The 22,375-nt window shown below is 36.6% G+C and overlaps 1 protein-coding gene across 3 annotated transcripts in view; it reads left to right on the forward strand.

The window, feature by feature from the left end:
- Positions 1-726: 726 nt before the first annotated feature.
- Stk17a (serine/threonine kinase 17a) overlaps positions 727-22,375 on the forward strand; it is a 34,685-nt gene continuing 13,036 nt past the window's right edge. For all 3 annotated transcript variants that reach the window (XR_007341734.1, XR_007341735.1, XM_015490253.2), the window contains exons 1-3: positions 727-1,089; positions 15,367-15,579; positions 20,487-20,631. Coding sequence is in view for 1 of the 3 variants with exons in the window: in XM_015490253.2 (XP_015345739.1) it covers positions 887-1,089; positions 15,367-15,579; positions 20,487-20,631 (561 nt within the window). In the remaining 2 variants the exon portion in view is untranslated. The remainder of the gene's footprint in view (positions 1,090-15,366; positions 15,580-20,486; positions 20,632-22,375) is intronic.

A 22,375-nucleotide genomic window follows, 5' to 3' on the forward strand; every position in this document is an offset into this window, starting at 1 on the left:
CCATTTATATTTAATGTTATTGTAATTTTTAAAACTTTAAATTTGCCATCTGTTTATGTTAGTCAATTCCTTATCTGTTTATTTCTTGCTCCTTTGGATGAAATATTTTCATTATTTTATTTGACATCTTATTAGCTTGTTATTCATTTTTCTATTATTTTAACTCTTACTCTAGAGATTATAATTTTCATTCTTGATTATTAAAAGTAAATATTTTTCTCAATTCTCACACAATGCTAGAACATTTTAATTCCAATTACTCTTTTCTACTTTTTGTTCTATTATTGTGTATATTTTAGTTCTCTGATTTAAACCCCACATGACATTATTTTGTCCTTTCATATGTTTAATATTTATTCATATTCATAATATTTAATATTTATTCATTCGTATCAACCCTTTTTATTTTTCCTTATTCCTTTAGGTATCTCTATGATTTCATTTCTTGGATCTTTCTTTCCCTTAACCCAGAGTCAGCTTTGGAACTTCCAGATGCTCAACAGGTGCTCAACACAGCTGACACAGTCGGTCCTCCTAACCAAAGGGAGGGGCTGTGCATTGCCTTCGTGCCGCCCAGACAGCCGGTCAGGCTGCACCTTCTCTTTCTCGGCTGCAGAGGGCGCGCGTGAGGCATCGGGCGCTCAGGACCCCACGGGAGATCGTCGAGGGGCGGGGCCTGTGCGGTGGGCGAGGCCTGCGAGAGGGGCAGGGTCGGGTGCGGGGCGGAGCTGACCGGAACCAGCCGGCCGCAGTCCGAGCTCCGCATCGGCTAGATCGTGTATCTGAAGACTCCACGGACCGCCACGAGGCAGCCGAAGGCGGGCCCGTTACCCGCCGGCTACCGGGAGCGAGCTGAGCGGCAGAAGAGGAAGAACGCCCGAGCACCATGATCCCTCTGGAGAAGCCGGGCAGCGGCGGCTCCTCCTTGGCTGCCACCTCAGGCTCGGGCCCGGCGAGTCGGAGTCAGAGCGCGCCGCGCCGGCTGCCGCCGCCCCAAACCCGCGGGCTGCTGACAGAGATCCGCGCTGCCGTGCGCACTGAGCCTTTCCAGGACGGCTACACCTTGAGCCCTGGCCGAGAGCTGGGCAGGTAAGGGCTGGAGGGGGGCCGGGGAGCGGGACGACCTCGGCCGGGCGCAGAGCCTCCAGGTACTCGCCGATAAGTACCGCGGCTGGAGGTGGCGTTAGGCACCGATAACGCGCTTGGTGACTTGGCACAAACTTAGGGGCTGGCGGCGACTAGGGCGGCAGAGTCGCTGCCCTCCGCAGAGCCGGTGTGAGCTCCGGGAGCGAGTGGTTTTGAGTAGCAGCTGGCCATCGGAGCACAGTACGAAAGAGCGAGGATTCGTTGCCTCTGGTTACCGCGAACCTTGACGCCTTCCTCTGCTCACGCCTTTTCACCATCTGTAATGACTTAAATGGTAATTTAGCGAGATTAGTGTGTGAACCACACTGCAGATCTGAAATAAAACTAGAGGCTTATGAAGTCAGCTTTGGTTTTGCCTTTAGACTTTTCCGGATTTCTCCACCGCTCTCTGTGGCCTTCATGAACTGCAGCATCAGTTGTGACAGCTTCCTTTGCACCGGTTGCTGTGTTAACTTCAGCCTCCTTCTGCTGCCTTCATCGTTTTCCTTTTCGTGGTTGGTTTTGTGCTTTTTTTTTTTTTTCTAAAATATTTCGGTAATTCAGATAAGTTTCATCTGTAGGGTCTTGGCCCTTTTATCACTCTTTCTACTTTTCTGTGAGCCGGCTCTTGCCTGCCCCGCTCTTTATGGGGGTTAGGAAGAGCTTAGATTTCTTTTTTCCTTTCCTTTTTTTTTTTTTTTTAATTGTTAAAGCGAAGCCTGTTTGGATGCTTTACATTTTGTTTGTTTAAGAAGAGTGATATAGCGATTTCTATGGGGTTCTTGAGACTCTTCTTTTGAGAACAGTTTAGAGAAGTTGTTGGAGGTCAGACCTGAGTTCATATCCTTGCCCTTCCTCATGAGTTTGCCTTTGGGTGGATGACTTAAGACTCCTCGGCCTCACTTTTCTCATCAATAAACCGGAATAACGACAGTACTTACCTCATGGAGATGTTGTGAAGATACAGTGCCTGGAAAGTGCATACCACTGGACCTGGCACATAGCGTTCATGTTCACCTTTATTGCAAGCCTGTGAATGGTTGCAAAATACCTCCATGTTGTAATGGGAAAGGCCCTGACAGTTAGGATAGCCTTCAACTGGGGTCTTGGAAAAGGAATTGGTCACAAATTATAAAAAAGGCACAGCTTTACAAATATTAAGATAACTTTTCAGAATATTTTTTCGCTGGGCGCGGGCCTTAACATCTTACATATTCCCAGTGTTAACAAAAGGAAAATACCTTTCAGGAACAAATTTTCTTTCACTGTGCTAGACACTAATTAACTGGTTCAGTGTACACTATAATTATGATACTAAGAGAACAGCTACTGGCTGAGCGAGGTATTTCTAATTTATTGAAATTCTATACAATCTGAAGTAACCTCAATAACATAAAAAAAAAAAAGAAAACTAAATTTTCCATTATTGACATGAGTTGTCTGCAAATGCTTAAGATGTCAAGCAATGTCTTGTACATTTAATAACAAATAATTTAATCTTAAAAACTGATGTGCACCCTATCAGGTGTCATGGAACTAATTCCTCCAGGAATGTTTCTTTCAATTTTTGTTTTAAGCCCTATTATAAAATCAGATTGCCTCCAAGGGTTTTTTATTTTAGGTTGTGATGACTTCTGCTTACTTTTGCTTATATAGGTGTGTATATTTCTTTTTTTCGTTTTCTTTTTCTTTCTTTTTTTTTTTTTTTTGTAGTTGTAGATGACCAGCATGCCTTTATTTTGTTTGTTTATATGTGGTGCTAAGGATCGAACCCAGTGCCGCACATTTGCTAGGCAAGCACTCTGCCACTGAGCTACAGCCCCAGCCCCTGTGTATTTCTTTATAAAAGGAATAAATCCCCCAGCCCCTGTGTATTTCTTTATAAAAGGAATAAATCCTGAAGCAGCAGAAAAGTGCACTTGACATAAGAGCCTAAAACTGAAATACTTAGACATAGATACTTGACAGAAGATCTTAAAACTGAAAACTACAATTAATTTATTTTTTTCTTTTTGGTCCCCTTTTTCATCTTGAAGTTTAATGTAACAGTTAAGAATATGGGCTTTGGAGTCAGTCAGTCTGGGATAGAATCTTGGCTTTTTTATTAGTTACGTAGACTTGAGTATATTACCTAATCATTGATTGCCTCATAGAGTTGTTGAGAATTAAATAAAACACATCTATAGCCTTAAGGCTGTGCTTAGCTTAGGGAAAACACTCAATGAATGTAATTCACTGTGTAACTCAATAAACGTTACTATTCTTAATGTAACCAACAAAAAAATAAGAAAACCTGCACAACTGCAAAATATGCCTGTGTCTGGCAAAAATAATGAACTCTTGCTACAAAGGGCATAGGAATTGTTTATAAGTCTCCAGAGGTAGAAGTTCTGCTTTGTGTTATAAGCAGTCCTTGTTTAAGGTTCATAAATTTTGTCAGTAGATTATGGTTTTAATATGTTGAATGTGTTTATGCATGACCTTTTTCCTGACAGGATAGAAAACTTGTCTATTTTTCCAACTGTTAACTCTGGTTGCATTTCTGATATATAACTAATTGGTCTCATGCTGATATGTAACTTAAAATATCACGTTGGTTGTATTTTAATGATATAGAGGAAAAATAAAAAGTTTTATTCACTTCATACTATGGCCTTTCATTCAGTAAAATAGAAAGGGTTCAACAAGAAAAATCAATTTCTTTTAAGTGTTGCTATTATTTTATAAGAGATATAGAGCTTTCAATACAATGACCTTTCAAAGAGAAGTTTTTAAAATGGTCAATATTGATTCCAGAGTATACAGGATGTGATATTGATCATTTTAAGAAATGTCACATTCTTCCATGTCTTAAGAGTTCATAGCAACATGAATGTGTAAATATATGATGTAAAACTTTTATTGCTTCAAGTTTGACTTGTTATTCCTATACCCATTTCTTTGAGTCGGGATTTGTGCCAATGTAAACCACATTAATGATTTCATTACTGAGGCACAGGACATAAGACCTTGAGTTCTGAGGATTTTTTCATATTGATTTCCCTTGAGTTTATTGATAATATAGGAACAGAAAGGTGGTTTTATAAATTTTATATTATACTAATTTCACATTGGATGATTTGCCTTGTATGTATTTTCATTACATAGTCCCCAATTTAACACTTTTAATATATTTATAAATCTTATATTAAAAAAAAACATTTTCAACCAAAAGCACATCTTTTGTCCTTTATATTACACACTTGATTTGATTTTCCTGGGTGGGGGGATGAGTTACAAATGTAAGTTCCCTGCTGGACAGGTCCTTCATAAATGGATATGTTTTACAGTTTTATAATTGCTTTTACATGAATTTTCTCATTGGTTCTCACCACAGGCTTATTTGGAAAGCCTTATTTATTAGATGAGAAAACCAAGTCAGAGATGAGGTCTTCTGAAAGACCTCAGAGCCTCTTTGGATTCCCGACTTCGAAATCATTCCCATTGCACATAGATGTTTTTCAAAGAATAATCTATAGGGTTCAGGTTGTAGCTCAGTGGTAGAACGCTTGCCTAGCACATGTGAGGTATTGGGTTTGATCCTCAGCACCACATAAAAATAAATAAATAAAATGAAGGTATTATATCCATCTGCAACTAGAAAAAAAAATTAAAAAGAATGATCCATAGTCTATCTTGTAACTAAAGCAGTTTTCCTTAGATTTAACTAGAGGCTATATTAATGAGAGCCAAATAGGAATAAACCTTAACAGGTTTCAGTGTCAGAATCGTTCCCTCCTCACTGGGGCCTTACAGTAGATAGGCCTGTCCTATCTCATTCTCCTCAGAGCAGTTAAGAGTAATAGGACAAGAAAGGATTGTTATCAGAGAATAAGACAATGTTTAAGCTGAAAGTCAATTTAGGGATTAGTTTATTTCTAGACCTGTATGTCCTTTACTTAGATTGATGTCTGTAAGTAACAACTATAGGTTTAAACCTTTCAATTCCTTAAACATGTGCCATAAATTTTAAGTTATAATTTGTTTAGATATAAAGACACTTGTTAAATAATATCCATGTAAAAGCTTCCTTGTTTTAGGACAAGAGTTATATAGGATTTCTTGGCAGCTAATCATTTATTTGAAGAATTATATTTATAAATAATTTGGGATAACTGATACTTCCAAACAGATAAAAGAAAATTGGCTATGTTTGTGCAACATCTGTAAATTAAGAATTATATTTTAATTTAAAATACATGAATTTAGGGGCTGGGATTGTGGCTCGGCGGTAGAGTGCTCACCTAGCACGTGCGAGGCCCTGGGTTCGATCCTCAGCACCACATAAAAATAAAATAAAGATATTGTGTCCAACTACAACTAAAAAATAAATATTAAAAAAAAAATTTAAAATACATGAATTTAAAACTTAATGAATTTCAGTCTCTTTGTAAAGCTATAAATAACAAAACTATATGAAATCTGATTATTGAACCAAATTGATTTACCTCTAAAGGTACAAAAGAGCAAGGCATGGTGCGGCATACCTGTAATCCCAACAGTTTGAGAGACTAAGACAGGAGGATCACAAGTTCTAGGCCAGCCTTAGCAATTTAGTGAGGCCCTATGCAACTTAGGGAGACCCTGTCTCAAAATAAAAAGTGAAAAGAGATGGGGAATTAGCTCAGTGGTAAATTGCCCTTGGATTAAATCCTCAGTACCCCAAAAAAATTTTTTTAAATAAAGGTATATAAGAAGGGACTAGATTTATTCAGGGAATTTACACATGTAGAGTTCAAATTAAATCACCTCTAAGTATTGCAGGTTGGGTATAGCTCAGTGGTAGAGCACTTGCCTAGCATGAGTGAGGCACTGGTTTACATCCCAAGTACTGGGGCCAGGGAGATGATCTAACACCTCCAAAAATTCTCAGTTCCTTGATTTTTTTTTTTTTTTTGTACAAATTGTTTTCTTCAGTTATATCACAGATCATAAATTAGCGCCCAAAACACTAAAAATAGCTACTGATTACTAAAAATGTGCTGAATGTTGTGTAGTTTATAAATCTCATTGTCCTTAGCCTTTACTGCTCTGTAAAGTAGGTGATATCACCATCATTTTATAGATGAGGCATCCAAGGCTCAGGAAGATTGACTAAATTGACCAAGATTATGCAGTTTCTAACCAGAATTTAAAACCAAGTTTGACTTCCTTTTTTTTTTGGAATAGCGTGTCTCTCTGTGTTGCACAGGCTTGTCTCAAACTTGTGGGCTCAAGCCATGTTCTTGCCTCAGACTCCCAAGTAGCTGGGACTGCAGGCATGCACTACCACATCAGGCCCAAGATTGACTTTTAAAGCCCTTATCTTTTCTTAACATTCATATTTATATCTTAAGTTGAATGTATTCACTGATTTTTTTACACTTGGAGTCAAGAGATAACTTTATATTTTTGTAGTTTTCTTGGTCCTTTAAGAAGTAAGGAAAATAGAATCTATTCTAGGTCTTTCTTGAATGGAACTTTTTTACATTTAAGATATCATCTCAATTAAATTAAGTACATGCAGTTATGGGCTGTATAAAAACATTGGATTGCCTGTATAACAATGGTCCCATAAAGTTATAATGGAGCTGAAAAATTTTTATTACCAGCAGCTTTTGTGTTTTAAACTAAGTGTTATTTTAAAAGATTTCAAAAATTAAAAATCATTTAGAAGTTTATGAAGTAAAAAAGTTACAGTAAGCTTAGATTGATATATTTTTGAAGAATTTGTATATAAATTTAATTTAGTCTAAGTGTATAATACACAACATCTAAATTTTATCACTTATAAACTCTAGTGATATCCAGTCATTAACATTGACTCATCATTCTTGAGGTCCATTCTTGATAAATGCCTTGAACAGTGTACCCTTTAAAAAAAAAATACTATACTTTAACTGTATCTTTTCAGTGTATAGTTATGTCTAAATATGCAAGTGCTTACCATTGTGTTATAGTTGCCTGCTGACACATTTCTTAAAACATATCCTCTTAATCAAGTGATGCATAACTGAACTGTACTAATGTATATTAAGCACATAAAATAAGGCATTACCCTAGATTCTGAAAGTTATTCCTTAATGTAACAAATCAAGCACTGTCCTCTTTATAGGCACAATGTCAGATAAAGATCTTATGGAGGAAATTACATTTGTATGGAGTCATAAATAATGGATGGGATTTTGGGTGTGGTGATATGTTAGAATTGACGGTAAAACAAATATGGCACAGTGATAGGAAAGTTCAGTGCAGAGAGAATGGCAAATAGTCCAATGTATTAAATGTTATAAGGTTAAGTTGCCATAAAACTTTTTATTTATTTAACAAACTATTAAGAGTATGTCCATTTAGTGTGCTATCTGATGTATTTACATATCTGCCATGGGTGGGGTACAATGGAGATGTAAAGATAAATAATAAGTGAGATCCCTGATGCACAGTCTAGCTGGAGAGACAGTCATAGTACAGCAACTTATTTCAGATTGATATAAATGAAACAATAAAGTTATGAACAAAGTATTTTATTGTAATCTAAAATAAACAGGACTTGGACCTCACTTTATTTCGTTTCTTCTATGTACTGCTTAAATGAGCATTTACATTTTCTGGTCTTTGCCTGAACTTTATATATTCTATTATCTATACATCTTTATCTGTAACCCCCATTTGAACTTATATTTGGAATCCATCCAGTAATTAGGATGTTCTTTACCAGAAAGGCACCTCAGATTTCTGTCCAAAACCTAACACATTTTATCTTCCCCCAAAATAATTTGTTTCTGTTTTTACAATCTTTATTTCAGTTGATGGTACACATTTACACAGTGCTCATATTAAAAATCTAGAAGTCATTCTTGACTTCCACCTTTCCCTTCCTTCTATCCTCATCTCTACCTGCAATTTAATCTGTCACTGAATGCTAATGAATCTTAACTGTGAACACCTTTTAAATGTATTCTGTCTTCTCAGTCTCCACTGCTGCTGCTCAAGTTCAGGCCCACTGCCTTGAATTATTTTATTGACTTCCCCGGTTGTAGTTATCACTTGGCAATCCATTCTTCTCAACATAATGAAAATGAATTTTAAGCGGTTATTTTAAGAATTTGAATAGATCCCCATTTTAAATCGTAAGACCCATGCTCCTTAGTAAGTCATACCTGAAGATTTTCATGACACCTTCCTATATACTGTGTTAGGCACTGGTCATGCCAAGAAAAATAAGACTTGATTCTTAGAGATCTTGGACTGGGGAATACAACTCAAATGTAACTTTCTCTTGTTATAGATATCAATATATCTTTCCTTTCCTTCCACTCTGAATTACATCAATCACTGAGTTGTTTACTCCAAATGTTTAATGAAAACCTGAATTCTCAGTCTTGTGCATAATAGTGAACTATAGATGTTCATGAAATGAATGAATAGTTCTGAAAATTATAACTGTGTAGATAGGAGTACATTTGGCTTTTAAGTCAATGGGGAAAGTAGATGTGCAGTAAACATTTTTTTTACCCTTTGGATCTTATTGACCCTAAGTCTCTCTATATAACTATGACCCCAATGTTTGAGAAACATCATATTTAAAACATGTTTGTAGAGGCCTCAACGCCTAAAGTTAAGGGTTGAAATTCAGCCACAATTTTTACCCATAGAGCCATGGTAGGGTATGCATATTAGAACCCTTTAGGGGTAGGTAATTTAGGGGAACTCTATGATGATGTAGTTCTGAGAATGTTTACTTGGAATCTGTATCTTGCATGTCTAATCTTATATTTCTTTGTACACTGTGGTTCTATGAAAAGAACAGCTTCCAGAAATCTCTTTATCTCCTCCTTCCTCTTCTTTGAGTGGTTTTAAGGTTCCTTCTCCTGTTACACCAGTAATTTAGAGATGAAGGCAATACATGTGATCTGCTATCTGTGTCCCTTTCAGTGGCATGCAGTATCAGAACAGTGGAAGAGTTTTCTTCAGCATGGGGTTGTGTTGGGGTTGGCCATCTATAGCCAATTGCCTTTGTATACCTCATGGACTAATAGTGATTTTTACATTTTTTTTTCCCAAATAGAAAAGTAAACAATGTTTATTACCTGGGGACAATGTTGGGTTTAGAAGAAAAGGATGTTTAAGCTTTCTGAAATTTCTTTTTCATGTGGCTCAATTTTTCTAATTTTTTTGGACTTTATAGCCTGATATTCTTCTTTTTTACTTTTTTTATTGGTGCATTATAGTTGTACAAATTGATGGGATTTATTGTTACGTATTCATACATGCACACCATATAACAATATAATTTGACCAATATCAGTTCCCAGCATTTCCCCCCACTCTCTCCTTGCCTATCACTCATCCTTTGCTCCCTTTCCTCTACTGATCTCCCTTTGATTTTTAGAAGATCCACCCCTGCCTTTGTTTTCCTTTTTCCTCTCTTTCACATATGAGAGAAAACATAGGACCCTCTTCACCTTGGGAGTTTGACTTATTTCACTTAACATGATGGTCTCTAGTTCTATCCATTTTCCTGCAAGATTTTTACAATTTTTAATAATTAAAAAAATAAATTATATTTAATGCCATGAGCATCATATGAAATTCAAATTGTAGTGCCCATGATATTTTACTGGACCTGGCCACATCTATTCATTTACCTTTCATTAGTGATTGTTTTTTGCTCTATAATAGTGAACTTGTAGTTGCCATAGAAACCATCTTATCCAAAGAACCACAAATATTTGCTATTGTCTCTTTATAAGTTTACTGATCCCTGATACATATAGTACATGACATGATGGAGAGAAAAGAATAAATCTAAAACTGGACAGAGACGCACAAAAACAAAGGTGGTGTTGGAGTAGTCATTCGTGTGGACGGAGAGCAGTGAAACTGTATTCTGATACCTAAAGAAATGGGTGAGAACAGCTGGTCATGGTGGCACACACCTGTAAAACCAACAGTTTGGGAGGCTGAATGAAGCAGGAGGATTGTGAGTTCAAAGCCAGACTCAGCAATTTAGCAAGGCCCTAAGCAACTCAGCAAGGCCCTGTCTCTAAATAAAAAATACAAAACGAAAAGGGCTGAGGATGTGGCTTCTTGATTAAGCACCCCTGGTTTCAATCCCTAATACCAAAAAGGAAAAATAAATGGGTGAGAGCCTGTTGAGGTGTCACAAGGATGTAATCCCAGCTACAGGTTGAGGCAGGAGGACCACAAATTAGAGGCCAGTCTGGGCAATTTAGCAAGACCCTGTGTCAAAGAGCTAAGAATGTAGCTCAGCATTAGATAGAGCACTTGCCTAGCCTGCTTGAGGCCCTGGGTTCCATCCCTCCTACTGTGAAAGGAGAGTGAAAAAAAAGGGAGGAGTGGCTGCAGACAAAAAAGCCCTGAATTTAGCCATGACTGTTGCTATAACAGAGTTCCCAGAATTTGCAGGTTAGCAGTATGTGAATCCAATTTTCTATTGCTGAATTACTCATTTTTCCTTGTGGTCTTCAAAATATATTTTCAGGCTAATAATAAGTAATATTTTATTTACTGCACAAAACTGAATTGCTTTGAAGTTTAGGTATGGCAGTAATAAACATTTGTGCATTTGATGTAGGAGTACTTTGAGGGCCATTGACTAAGTCATTTCTAATTCACCAGGAACACAATTGCTGTTAATGATATTTTGAAGCTTCATTTCAGATCGTTTTTTGTGTGTGTTTGGTTTTTTGTTGTTGTTTACAAATTCAGCTTTCTCTTCTTTTGCAACTACTGACCTGTAGGTATAGAAAAAAAAAAAAATTGTTTCAGTTCAAAGTGGCTTCATTTAAACTCTTATGTGACTGTTAACAATAAAGGAACTAGAATAGGCAAGTGAGACCGTTTATACAGTCTTGACAGTTGGTACTGGTTCCTGTAGGAAGTGAATAAGCCACACATGGGCACAGGGTGAGGAAATTCTCCAGCCTCAGACCTTGAGCCTTGCTCATGTAGAGGAGAACCAGGTAGTTTCAAGGCCCACCAATCTGCCTGTGGCCTTCAATGTCTCTTCAGCTCTTTATCTTCAGTCCTTGGTCCCACTATAGACAGGTTCTGAGTCCTTCCCACCTGGATCCCCTTTTAACAAAGACAACCAAGGCTAGATGCTTTGCCAAGCATCAGAGGGAAAAACAACACAACAAACTCTTCCAGAGAAAGTGAAAATAGAGAACACTTCCCAACTCAATATATGAGGCAAGTAAAACCTTTACACAAAAACTTTACAAGACAACAAAGAAACAAAAGGTCAAGTCTGTATTCCTACAAAAAATTAGAAATTATACTTAACAATGTGTGTAACAAACTATAAAAATACAAAACAATACTGAAGAATAGTACCTCATGATCAATAGTACCTCAGAAAAGCAATATTAATTTAGCCTTTAAAAAAAATCTACTTATGTAATTTACCACATTAACAGTATGTGTAAAAAAAACTTATACGATCATCTCAGTGGATACCTCAATGTTAGTGTATAAAATTAAACAAAATTAAACATCTATTCATGTGAAAAAAAAAAACTTTTAGCAAACTATTCATGTAAGGCAATTTACTTAATCTGATCTACAAATCAGTTGTACCAAATATCATATTTGATGGTGATATTTTGAAATCTTTCTCTTTGAGATTGGATACAGGTATGTGCTGTCACCAACCCACTAACACTGAGCTAGAGATTTCACCTCAACAGGAAAGCAAGAAAGAGAGAGGTAAAAGAACTAGACAGGAATAATAAAACTGTCATTAGTTACTGATTACATAATGTCTGCATGGAAAATCCAAAGAAAGTCTATAATTAACTATTAAGATTAATATGTAGTCATTGGATACAGGATAGTATGAAAAAATCAACTGTACTTCCGAGTAACAGTGATAAATGATTAGAAAATTAATGCTTACATAACATCATTTACAACTATTTTAAAAATATTAAACTTTTAAGAGTAAACCCAGTGAAATATATGCAAAAAACAAAAAAATTACATAAATTACTCAGATATTCCATGTTCATGGACTTAGAAATCTCCATATTATAAAACATAAATTCTTCCCCAAAATAATCTAGAATCTATGCAGTTTCATTTTAAATCCCAACAAATATTTTTTGTGGAGATTGGCAAGATGATTCAAAAATTTATATGGAAATGAAAAAGGATAAAATAGAAAATATAATTTCAAAGGATAATAATAAAGATTATTTTTACTACTAGATATCAAGACACTAATTTAGACAGTATGATATGAGTAAAAGAATAAATGATCAGGCCGTGGCTCAGTGTTAGAGCGCTCACCTAGCATGTATGGGGCACTGGGTTTGATCCTCAGTACCACATAAAAATAAAATAATAAAATAAAGATATTGTGATCACCTATAACTAAAAAAATAAATATTAAGAAAAAAAAAGAATAAATGATCAATAATACACATTCATGTTTAGTGAGAATACTGCCTGGGAAAACTATAGTAGAATTAGTTAAAACTGAACATATGTAGACTTTTCAACCCCACAGGTCCTCTTTCTCCTAGATAGATAATATCTGATAGACTATCATGTGGGAAAGAGTGGAGTCTATTCTGTACTGCTTGCTCTGTGGAGGACTCAGACTCCAGCCCTTCAGTTGAAGTCATGGTTAAGCTTGTTATGAAAACATTATTAAAATCATAATAGGTGGCAGTGGCAAGAGAGATTACCTCATAGTTTGAAAGAAGACATTGGCCCTTGGCATTAGGTAAAAACTGTATGATTTCCAAGTTGCTAAGGATTCAGTGGATATTTACAGGTGATTAGAATTTACCCTGTGGTGAGGACTATACTAAACAAGTGACATGCATTTTATATACATACAGTCCTCCATATCCATGGATTCAACCAACTGTGGACTGAAATGATTAAGGGAAAAAAATGCATCTGTCAGGGGCAGTGGCACACACCTGTAATCTCAGTGGCTTTGAGAGGCTGTGGCAGGAGGATCACAAGTTCAAAGCTAGCCTCAGCAACTTAACAAGGCTCTAAGTAACTTAGCAATACCGTATCTCAAAATAAAAAATAAAAAGGTCTGGGAATGTGACTCAGTGGTTAAGCACCCTTAGGTTCAATTCCTGGTACCAAAAAAAAAAAAATCTGTACTGAACATGTATAGACGTTTTTCCTAAAACTATAGTCACTATGTATTAGGTATTATTTGCAATGTAGAGATGATTCCAGTATCCAAGAGGATGTATATAGGTTGTATGCAAAAAAGTACACGATTTCTTTAAAATTTGTAAATTCTAATTAATTATACAAGATAGTAGAGTTCATTTTGACACATTATTAACAAATGGAGCACAACTTCTCATTTCTCTGGCTATACATGGTGCAGTCACACCAGTGGTGTAATCATACATGTATATACAGCAATAATGTCTGTCATTCTACTGTCCTTCCCATCCCTGCAGCCCCGGCCCTCCCCTCACTCCCCTCTGCACAATCCAGAGTTCCTTCATTCTTCCCTATTCCCCCACCCCCCACTATGGATCACTGACAACTTATCAGAGAAAACATTCAGCCTTTGGTTTTTGGGGATTGGCTTATTTCACTTACCATGATATTCTCTGGTTCCATCCATTTACCTGCAAATGTCATAATTTTATTCTTTTTTAAGGCTGAGTAATATTCTATTGTGTATGTATACCACATTTTAAGGACACCATTTTATATAAGGCATCCTTAGTTTTGTTATCTGCAGAGGATCCTGGACCCAGTCTTGCATGGATATCAAGGAATGATTGTACTTTAATTATCATAACTCAAAAGCAGATTTTGCATCACTTGTACAGATAAGAAAAAAGACAGTTTAAGAGGGTAAATACATTGCCTAAGATGTGTCAAATGCCAGTTGTGGGATGCAAGTCCAGAGATTATAACCTTAATCAATATGCTATCCTTATTCCCCTGTTTGACCCGCTTATTAGTTTAAGGACAAACTGTAGAGCCATAATGTCTCTATAATGAGACTTTTCCTGCTGGTGCTATATTTAGAATTATATCATGATTGATATCATTTTGGAAGGTGATACTGTTCTTCACATTTAATTAGATGACGATGAAATTCATATTAAGGAATCTTGTGGCCAATTTCTATTAAAAAGTAAAGTGTATTTTTATTATTTATTTATTTATGGTTCGTAAATAAATAAATCAGGTATTGAACTGAGGGGCACTCAACCACTCAGCCACATCCCCAGCCCTATTTTGTATTTTATTTAAAGTCAGGGTCTTACTGAGTTGCATAGCACCTCACTTTTGTTGAGACTGGCTTTGAACTCAGATCCTCCGGCCTCAGCCTATGAGCCACTGGGATTACAGGCGTGCGCCAATGTGCCTGGCTTATATTTTTAAAGATTAAATCATTTATGCATAAATGTACAAAAATGGAGTTATTTTATGTGTAACTCTGCAAAAAATATTGACTTTAATATTTGATTATGATCTAAGCACATTTTGTGCTGCTATAACAGAATACGACAAAATGGATAGTTTATAAAGCACAGAAACATATTTGGCTCAGGATTTTGTTTTGTTTTGTTTTTATACTGTACTTGGAATTGAACCCAGCACCTCACACACACGGGTACATCCCCAGCCCTTTTTTGTTTTTATTTTGAGAAAGGGTTTTGCCAAGTTGCCCAGGTTGGCCTCAAACTTGTAAAAATGCTGTCTCAGCAGGAATTACAGTAGTGTTCCATAATTTCTGGCTTGGCTCAGAGTTCTGGAAACTAGGAATTCTAAGATTGAAGGTTCACATCTGGCAAGGGCCTTCTTGTTTCATTACATGGTGGAGAGGCAAGATCACTAACTCAAGAGAATGTAAAGGGTGCCACACTCACTCCTTTATCAGGAACCCATCCCAATGATAGTGTCATCAGTGTACTAATTACCTCTAAAGGCTCCATCTCTGAACTCTTTATTACAAGGGGTTAAATTTCCAACACATGAACCTAGGGGGACACATTCAAATCACAGTAGTTGATTTTTGCAGATTTATAAATTATATTTTATTTGATAAATCTAAATCAATATCCCAAGTGATATTGCTATTTCGTGATTGAATGAGCTAAATTTGAATATCCAATAATGGGAATTTAGAAATTTGTATTAATATATGCCATCTCTGGAAAGTTATTGGTTTTAACAATGAATGTTTGTATTTAATTCCAGGGGTAAGTTTGCAGTGGTGAGGAAATGTATAAAGAAAGATTCTGGAAAAGAATTTGCAGCCAAGTTCATGAGAAAAAGAAGAAAAGGCCAAGACTGTCGGATGGAAATTATTCATGAGATTGCTGTACTTGAACTAGCACAGGACAATCCTTGGGTCATTAATTTACACGAAGTTTATGAAACTCCATCAGAAATGATCTTGGTTCTGGAATAGTAAGTATTGTCTTCCTTCAGTTAAGTTTGTTTGATGGTCTGTACTTCCTTTATGGGATGCCACTTCTCTGTAATAATGTGCAGGGTCTGGTTCTCTGGAAAGGATTTTCCAGTTCATTTTCAATGATGTTCTTCATAAATCCCTTTACCATGCTTACTGTGTCACCTACTTCTCAGCTTTTGTGAGATCCCTGGCAATTTTGTCCCTAGATGGAGAAAATAAGGCCATTAGACACACATTCCCCTGAGCATCTTTTACTCCTCTTGAGTATCTCTGTTTTTACTGTCTCAGACTTTTTCCCATCTGTTTGAAGACAGATTCAGTTACTCAATGCCAAGGCTAAAACCCCTGTCCATGTTCTTTAATTCTCATCCTTTCTTTTCTGGACGTGTGTTTTGATTTTTAATAAGTTACATAACTTCTTTCAGAGTTTCAGTCCCCCCTCCTTTGGTAGTTCTTTTCCCTCTGTTTTCTATTTTTTCATTGTCTTCTAAAATTCTCCCTCTTCCACTTAAACTATTGTGCTGGCTTTCTCTTTACTGTCATGCTTCTTAAAGAATAGTTTCAATTTATAATTTTCCTCACCTTCCCGTCAGTTACATTTATCTGTTCATATGCCAGTACTTGTCCACTTTCATTCTAATGCTATCTGCTCTTCTAAAACTTTAATGAGGTCACCATTCCTGTTTGATAAAATCAATCTCATTTTAGTATTCCTTCTACTTCTTACTCTCTTTAAACATGTGACGTTATACATTTTTTCTTGAAATTAAACTCTTCTTGGTTCTCAACAGCTCCATTTTGTTTTGTTTTTAATTTTCTCCTCTCGGTTATACCCTAACCTATATAAATGTAAGAGTTTCCCAAAATTCCACTTTTAATTAACTTTTATATATATATATTTTAGTTGTAGATGACACAGTGCCTTTATTTTATTTATTTATTTTTATGTGGTGCTGAGGATCAAACTCTGTGCCTCACACATACTAGGCAAGTGCTCTAAAACTGAGACATAACCCCAGCCCCCAGTGTTGACTTTTGTCATACAATTATGTTCTGTATATTTACTCCAGATGGTAGTATTTTACACGGCTTCGGCTATTATTTATACGCTAATTATTTCCAAATCTTCCAATCTCAGCCTCACTTCTAAGCTTCAGCTGCATACTGAGTGTATATGTATCCAACCATGAATCATTGTTAATTCAGGGTCATTATTCTTGCATTGCTCTGTTAATGCCCATTTTTCTTTTATTCCCTATTTCTATTGGTATCCCCATTTATTTCATTGCTCATGCTAGAAATCTTGAAACTATCCTTCATTTATCTCCTTTAACCTCATGTGTAATGAATCTCTAAGTCTCCAGCATCCCTGGGCTGATCGCTCTAGCTTCTATTCTAGGGACACCCTTCTACTACTGTTAGATAATAGAAACATAAAGGTGCTGATATTATTCATTTGTTTAGAAGCTTTAGTGGCTTCTGTTGTTTCAGTGATTAGGTTTTTAGAAATAAAATTGGTGTAATTTGGCCCCAAATTATTGTATTCTACTTTTAGTTTAAAGAGAAAGTTTTAGAAATATACTCTGAATACTGAGATACCAAAATTCTCAATCATATCAATAGATCAATGCCATGGAAACAGGCAGGTTATGATCACTGTATTTTTTATTCATTCCAATAGCACTGCTGTATGTACTAGATACTAATATGTGCTAATTATAATAACAGTGAAAATAATACAGCCCCTTTCCTTCAGGTGCTAAAAGTCTAGCAAAGGTGATAGAAATAAATGACATAGCAATATTGGTGTTTTACCAGAAATTCTTATTAGATGTCATGTGAACATAGAAGAAATATAGTAGCCACAGTGTATTATGTACACATTTTATATGAGGCAAAACTTCCCAGGTGCAGTGTGGCACACCTGTAATCCCAGCGGCTCGGGAGGCTGAGGTAGAAGGATTTCGAGTTCAAAGCCAGCCTCAGCAGAAGCAAGGCACTAAGCAACTCAGTGAGACCTTGTCTCTAAATAAAATACAAAATAGGACTGGGGATGTGGCTCAATGGCCGAGTGCCCCTGAGTTTAATCCCAGGACCCAAAAAAAAAAGAACATTTTATATGAGGCAAAACTCAAAAGAGAGCCGGGTGCACTGGTGCACACCTGTAATTCCAGTAGCCTGGGAGGCTGAGACAGGAGGATTTTGAGTTCATAGCCAGTCTCAGCAACAGTGAGGTACTAAGCAACTCAGACCCTGTCTCTAAATAAAATATGAAATAGGGCTTGGGATATGGCTCAGTGGTTGAGTGCCCCTGCGTTCCATCCCCACTACAAAAAAAAAAAAAAAAAAACTCAGAGAAATTATCAACCTGCAGTCATACAAGTAGCAGAGCCAGTATGGTCCAGTACTGTGCATTACAAAGTCTTTGCTCTGCTCTTGGCCGTATGCCATGCTGCCTTACTCTCTGGGCAGTTAGGGAGAGTGCATCCTGGGGAAGGCAGCATTTAGTATGTATCAGCCATCATTGCCCTATCAGGATTTTTCAGATTATTTAGCTTTCATTCCATGCTCTGCTCTTAGTTCTCTCTCATCTTCATACCCTGCATTCTAGGCATATTCCACACCCATGGTTCCTACCCGTCACCAGGACTTTAAAGGTATAATTCCATCTTCTTTTTCCTTTTTTTATGACAAGAAGCTTGGGATATCCCTACCTTGTTTCACCTATGAATGTGCCTTTTTAGAGATTTTTTTCCTTTATCTTTGATTTTCAAGAATTTAAGCATCACATCCTTGTTTATTTGTGTTTATCCTGATTGGGGTTCATTGAGCTACTTGGGTATTTGTATTCTTTGATTCACATTGGATATTTCTACTGTTTTCTCCTAAAATTCACTGATTCTTCTGCAGGTCTAATCTATAAAGATGAGAGAATTTTTCATTTTAGTTGCTGTATTTTTTTTTTTTATCTCTAGAAATTCTATGTGTTGTTCTTTCTTTCATGTCCTCCATATCTTCTTTGTTATATCTATATTTTACTTTAAATCCTTGGACATCTTTATAATATCTTTGTAATACCTGTCCTTATCTACCACTTCCATCACCTTTGTCATTTCTAGGTCTGTTTTTATTGTATTATTGTATTGGTATGGGTTGTAATTTGTGGTAGTTTCAGATGTCTAGAAATTTGGGGTAGGATATCATACATTTAGAATAGTAAGGGTATGGAGTAGATTTCATTCCATTAAAGAATGGTGAAGTTTGTTTTTGGCAGGCAGTTAATTTACGTGTGAGTCAGCTTAGTTAAGGCAGCTGTAAGGCTAATTTAGCCTTAATAGTACAGATGGCCCTCTTGGGAAGGCCTGTTGATGGTCCTGAGTGTTTAGGGTGATGTTTCTACTCCAAATGGACAAAATTCAGATTCTGACCTGGTCCTATGTGAACACTGGGAATTATTCAGTTTATAAATATTTTTCAGTTCTTGATTAACCTTGAAGGGTTAAATTCTGTGCATGTGTATGTAAGTAATTTGCCTAAAACTTCAAAATACTACAAAGCAGATTCTGGAGGTCTTTCTCTGTGTAGTCCCCTCCCTCCTGTTTGGTACTCTACCTGCAAATTCCAACTTCCTTGTCAAACTCACAGTCTATCTTCTCTATTTAACAAGGCTGCCATACTTTCCTTGGGTTCCTACCCCACCCTGTACCACTGTCCATAAATTGCCTCCAGGTAAGAAGCCAAGGAAATAAAAGGGCTCACCTTGCTTCCCTCCTTTCAAGGATCATGGTCCTACCATTATTTCAGTTAATGGGTAAAGAATATATTTACATAGGTAAAAAAGTTACATGATTTCATATTGTACTGAGAGGAGTGTAATTTCACTGATAACTAAGGCAGCTTTTAAAGCTTTTATAGGATTCTGCATCTGAAGTACATCCTTGAAGGTTTTCAGAAAACTATAGTTATATTAATATTGTGTTCAAGTGAACTACTTAAGTTCTTCAGAAATCAGAGAGAAGATCCTTTGCTAAAAGAGAATAAATAAGCCAGGCATGGTGGCACACAACTGTGATTCTAGCAACTGGGGAAGCTTAGGCAGGAGGATCACAAATTCAAGGCTAGCCTCTGTAACTTAGCAAGACCCTGTCTTAAAATAAAAAATAAAAAACAAAAAGTCTAAGGTTGTAGATAAACACCATACTGGAAAGAACTAATAAATTTCTCTTAAATTTATGTAATTTTGTAAATTTATTTGTTAATTTGTGTGTGTTTATGTAAATATTTATGTGAATTTAAATATATTCATGAAAATTGATCTCTAGTGAATATTATTGTGAATGGTAGTAATGAGCTGAGGACTCATGACAATAAACTGTGATTAGGAAAATTTTTTCAGACAAAATGTAATTGAAGTATAGTTCTGTGTGTTACTGGCAAATTGTGGCTTGTATGTGCAAAAGGCTGTGTGGATGATGCATTGCATTATGGTACATTTCCAGATGTTTGAGAGTGAGTTGACTCTGCTCATATTGTATTTTGCTTCAGGTCATCAAATCCATTTTACAAGTATATAGTATTGCCAGGTTGTGATTAATTTACTCTAAGGTTTTTGTTTATGGTTTTTTTGGTATTAGTGATTGAATTCAGGGGCACCACCAAGCCACATCCCCAGCTCTATTATTATTTTTTTGTGTGTGTTATTTAGAGATAGGGTCTCACTGAGATGCTTAGCCACCTCACTGTTGCTAAGGCTGGCTTTGAACTCATGCCTCTAGTCTCAGTCTCCCAAGCTGCTGGGATTACAGGCATGCACCACTACGCCCAGCTAATTTACTCTAACTTTGTTGTATATGTTTACCACATCCTTTCTTATGATTAATATTTTAATTTTATCTTTCTGTAGTGCTGCTGGAGGTGAAATCTTTAACCAATGTGTTGCAGACAGAGAAGAAGCTTTTAAAGAAAAAGATGTTCAAAGACTCATGAGACAGATTTTAGAAGGTGTCCACTTTTTACACACTCATGATGTAGTTCATCTAGATTTGAAGGTAAGGTCTGAATTATTTACAATTTGAGATTGGTAAGAACTGGCATTCCAAATGTAAAGTATCTAGCAGGAATTTATTAAATATGTATCAAGACTGTGGGCTTTATTAGGTAACAAGGTACAGTCTCAAAAAACAGAACTTGGAATATTGCTGGAGTGGATAAAGATTTCCTGGTGGAAATAGAACTTGAGTTAGACTTTTTTTAAAAAAAAAAAAAGTTAGGATTTAGGTAATTAGAGAAGAATAGGAATTTCTGTTGTTATTAAGAGAGAGGACTTTTGAGTAGCAGTGTTTGAAAAGCAGTGTTCTGTAAAGTTAGGCAGGCAGGAGTAAATAAAATAAGTGGGGAGAATCCAAGAAAGTGGAGGCAAGTAGATCTCTCATCTAAAATTGTCAAAGAGCCAGGTGTGGTGACGTCCCCCTATAATACCAGTGGCTCAGGAGGCTGAGGCAGGAGCATCACAAATTCAAGCCAGCCTTAGCAGCTTAGTGAGGTCCTGTCTCAAAGTAAAAAAAATTTAAAAGGGGCTGGGGTTGTGGCTCAGTGGTTAAGTACCCATGGGTTCAATCCCCTGTAGATGGAGGAGGAAAAAAAGAAAAAGAACAGTATATCCTGTGATCAAAATGCCACCTGAAACTGGGGTAAGCTAAAAAGGGAATTTTATTGGCAGTAAGTCTAGGAATAATTCTATCTTCAGTTACTACCATAGTCAGGGCTCAAAAAGTGTTACCAGTACTTGAGTTTTCTCTCGCATTCAGTTCACCTTTCTGAGAATGGCAATAAAATGGAATGACATAGATACTGCCTTTTGAGCCCCATCCAGAGGGGTTGGGATTAGGAAGGAGGAAGGCAGTCTAAGAAGACTGAAACCCCTAGACCCCTGAATGGCAACCTCATCTCTCTCCGCATCATCTATTAATCCACCTTGATCTCTGCTATGGTCTCCCTTTTGGCAGAAGGTAGATGCTTTATTTAGTACAGTGGTTCTCCAACTCTGTTGTGCATCAGACTGGCTGGAAGAACCTGTTAAAACATATTGCCATCCACCAGTGCTAGAAATTCTGATGCAGGTCCAACCAGGTGATACTGATAGTTCAGGTCCAGGGGCCACTATAGCACACACTCCATAACTCCTTATATATACCTCATAGTGTGTAAATAACAGTGCATGAAGTAACACTCTGAGGGAAGAAATATAAGTATGTGTAATCTGCAGATTGACTTCTAAAACAACCTTGATAATGTATCATTTGAAATCAGGAGGAAGGATATTAGATATCCATTTACATACTGGTTTCCTACAGAAAAGCACCAAGGAAAGAAAACAGTTGGGAAGCTTCCTTATTATTTTTTTGAAAGATGCCAACTTAAATTCATTTTTTAGTACTGTGGCAAACATGAGCAGTCACAGCACAATAGCCATATGATAGTAACAATGACCTTGTTTTGACAGCTAGTGTGGATATTTGTGTACCTATCTGTAGTGCCTGGATGTTAATGCTACAGATCCCCTAGTTAAAACCCTTTCTAGCATTAGAGGTGGAGCTAGGGTTTTGCTTTCCTCCTTTGGTGTCTCTTATGCGTAAGAACTTCAGAGATCCTTGCTACAGGAAATTCTCACCTCTGCTCCCTTCAGAATACTGACCTGGAAGACATGACCTCTGCAGTCCCAGCTTCATAAGAAGTCTCAGTTAATATTAGCCATGAAGAAGAATTCCCAAAAGAAATGTTATATACTATAGA

This window comes from Marmota marmota, unplaced genomic scaffold, assembly GCF_001458135.2.
Source record: "Marmota marmota marmota unplaced genomic scaffold, marMar, whole genome shotgun sequence".
NCBI lineage: Eukaryota > Metazoa > Chordata > Mammalia > Rodentia > Sciuridae > Marmota > Marmota marmota.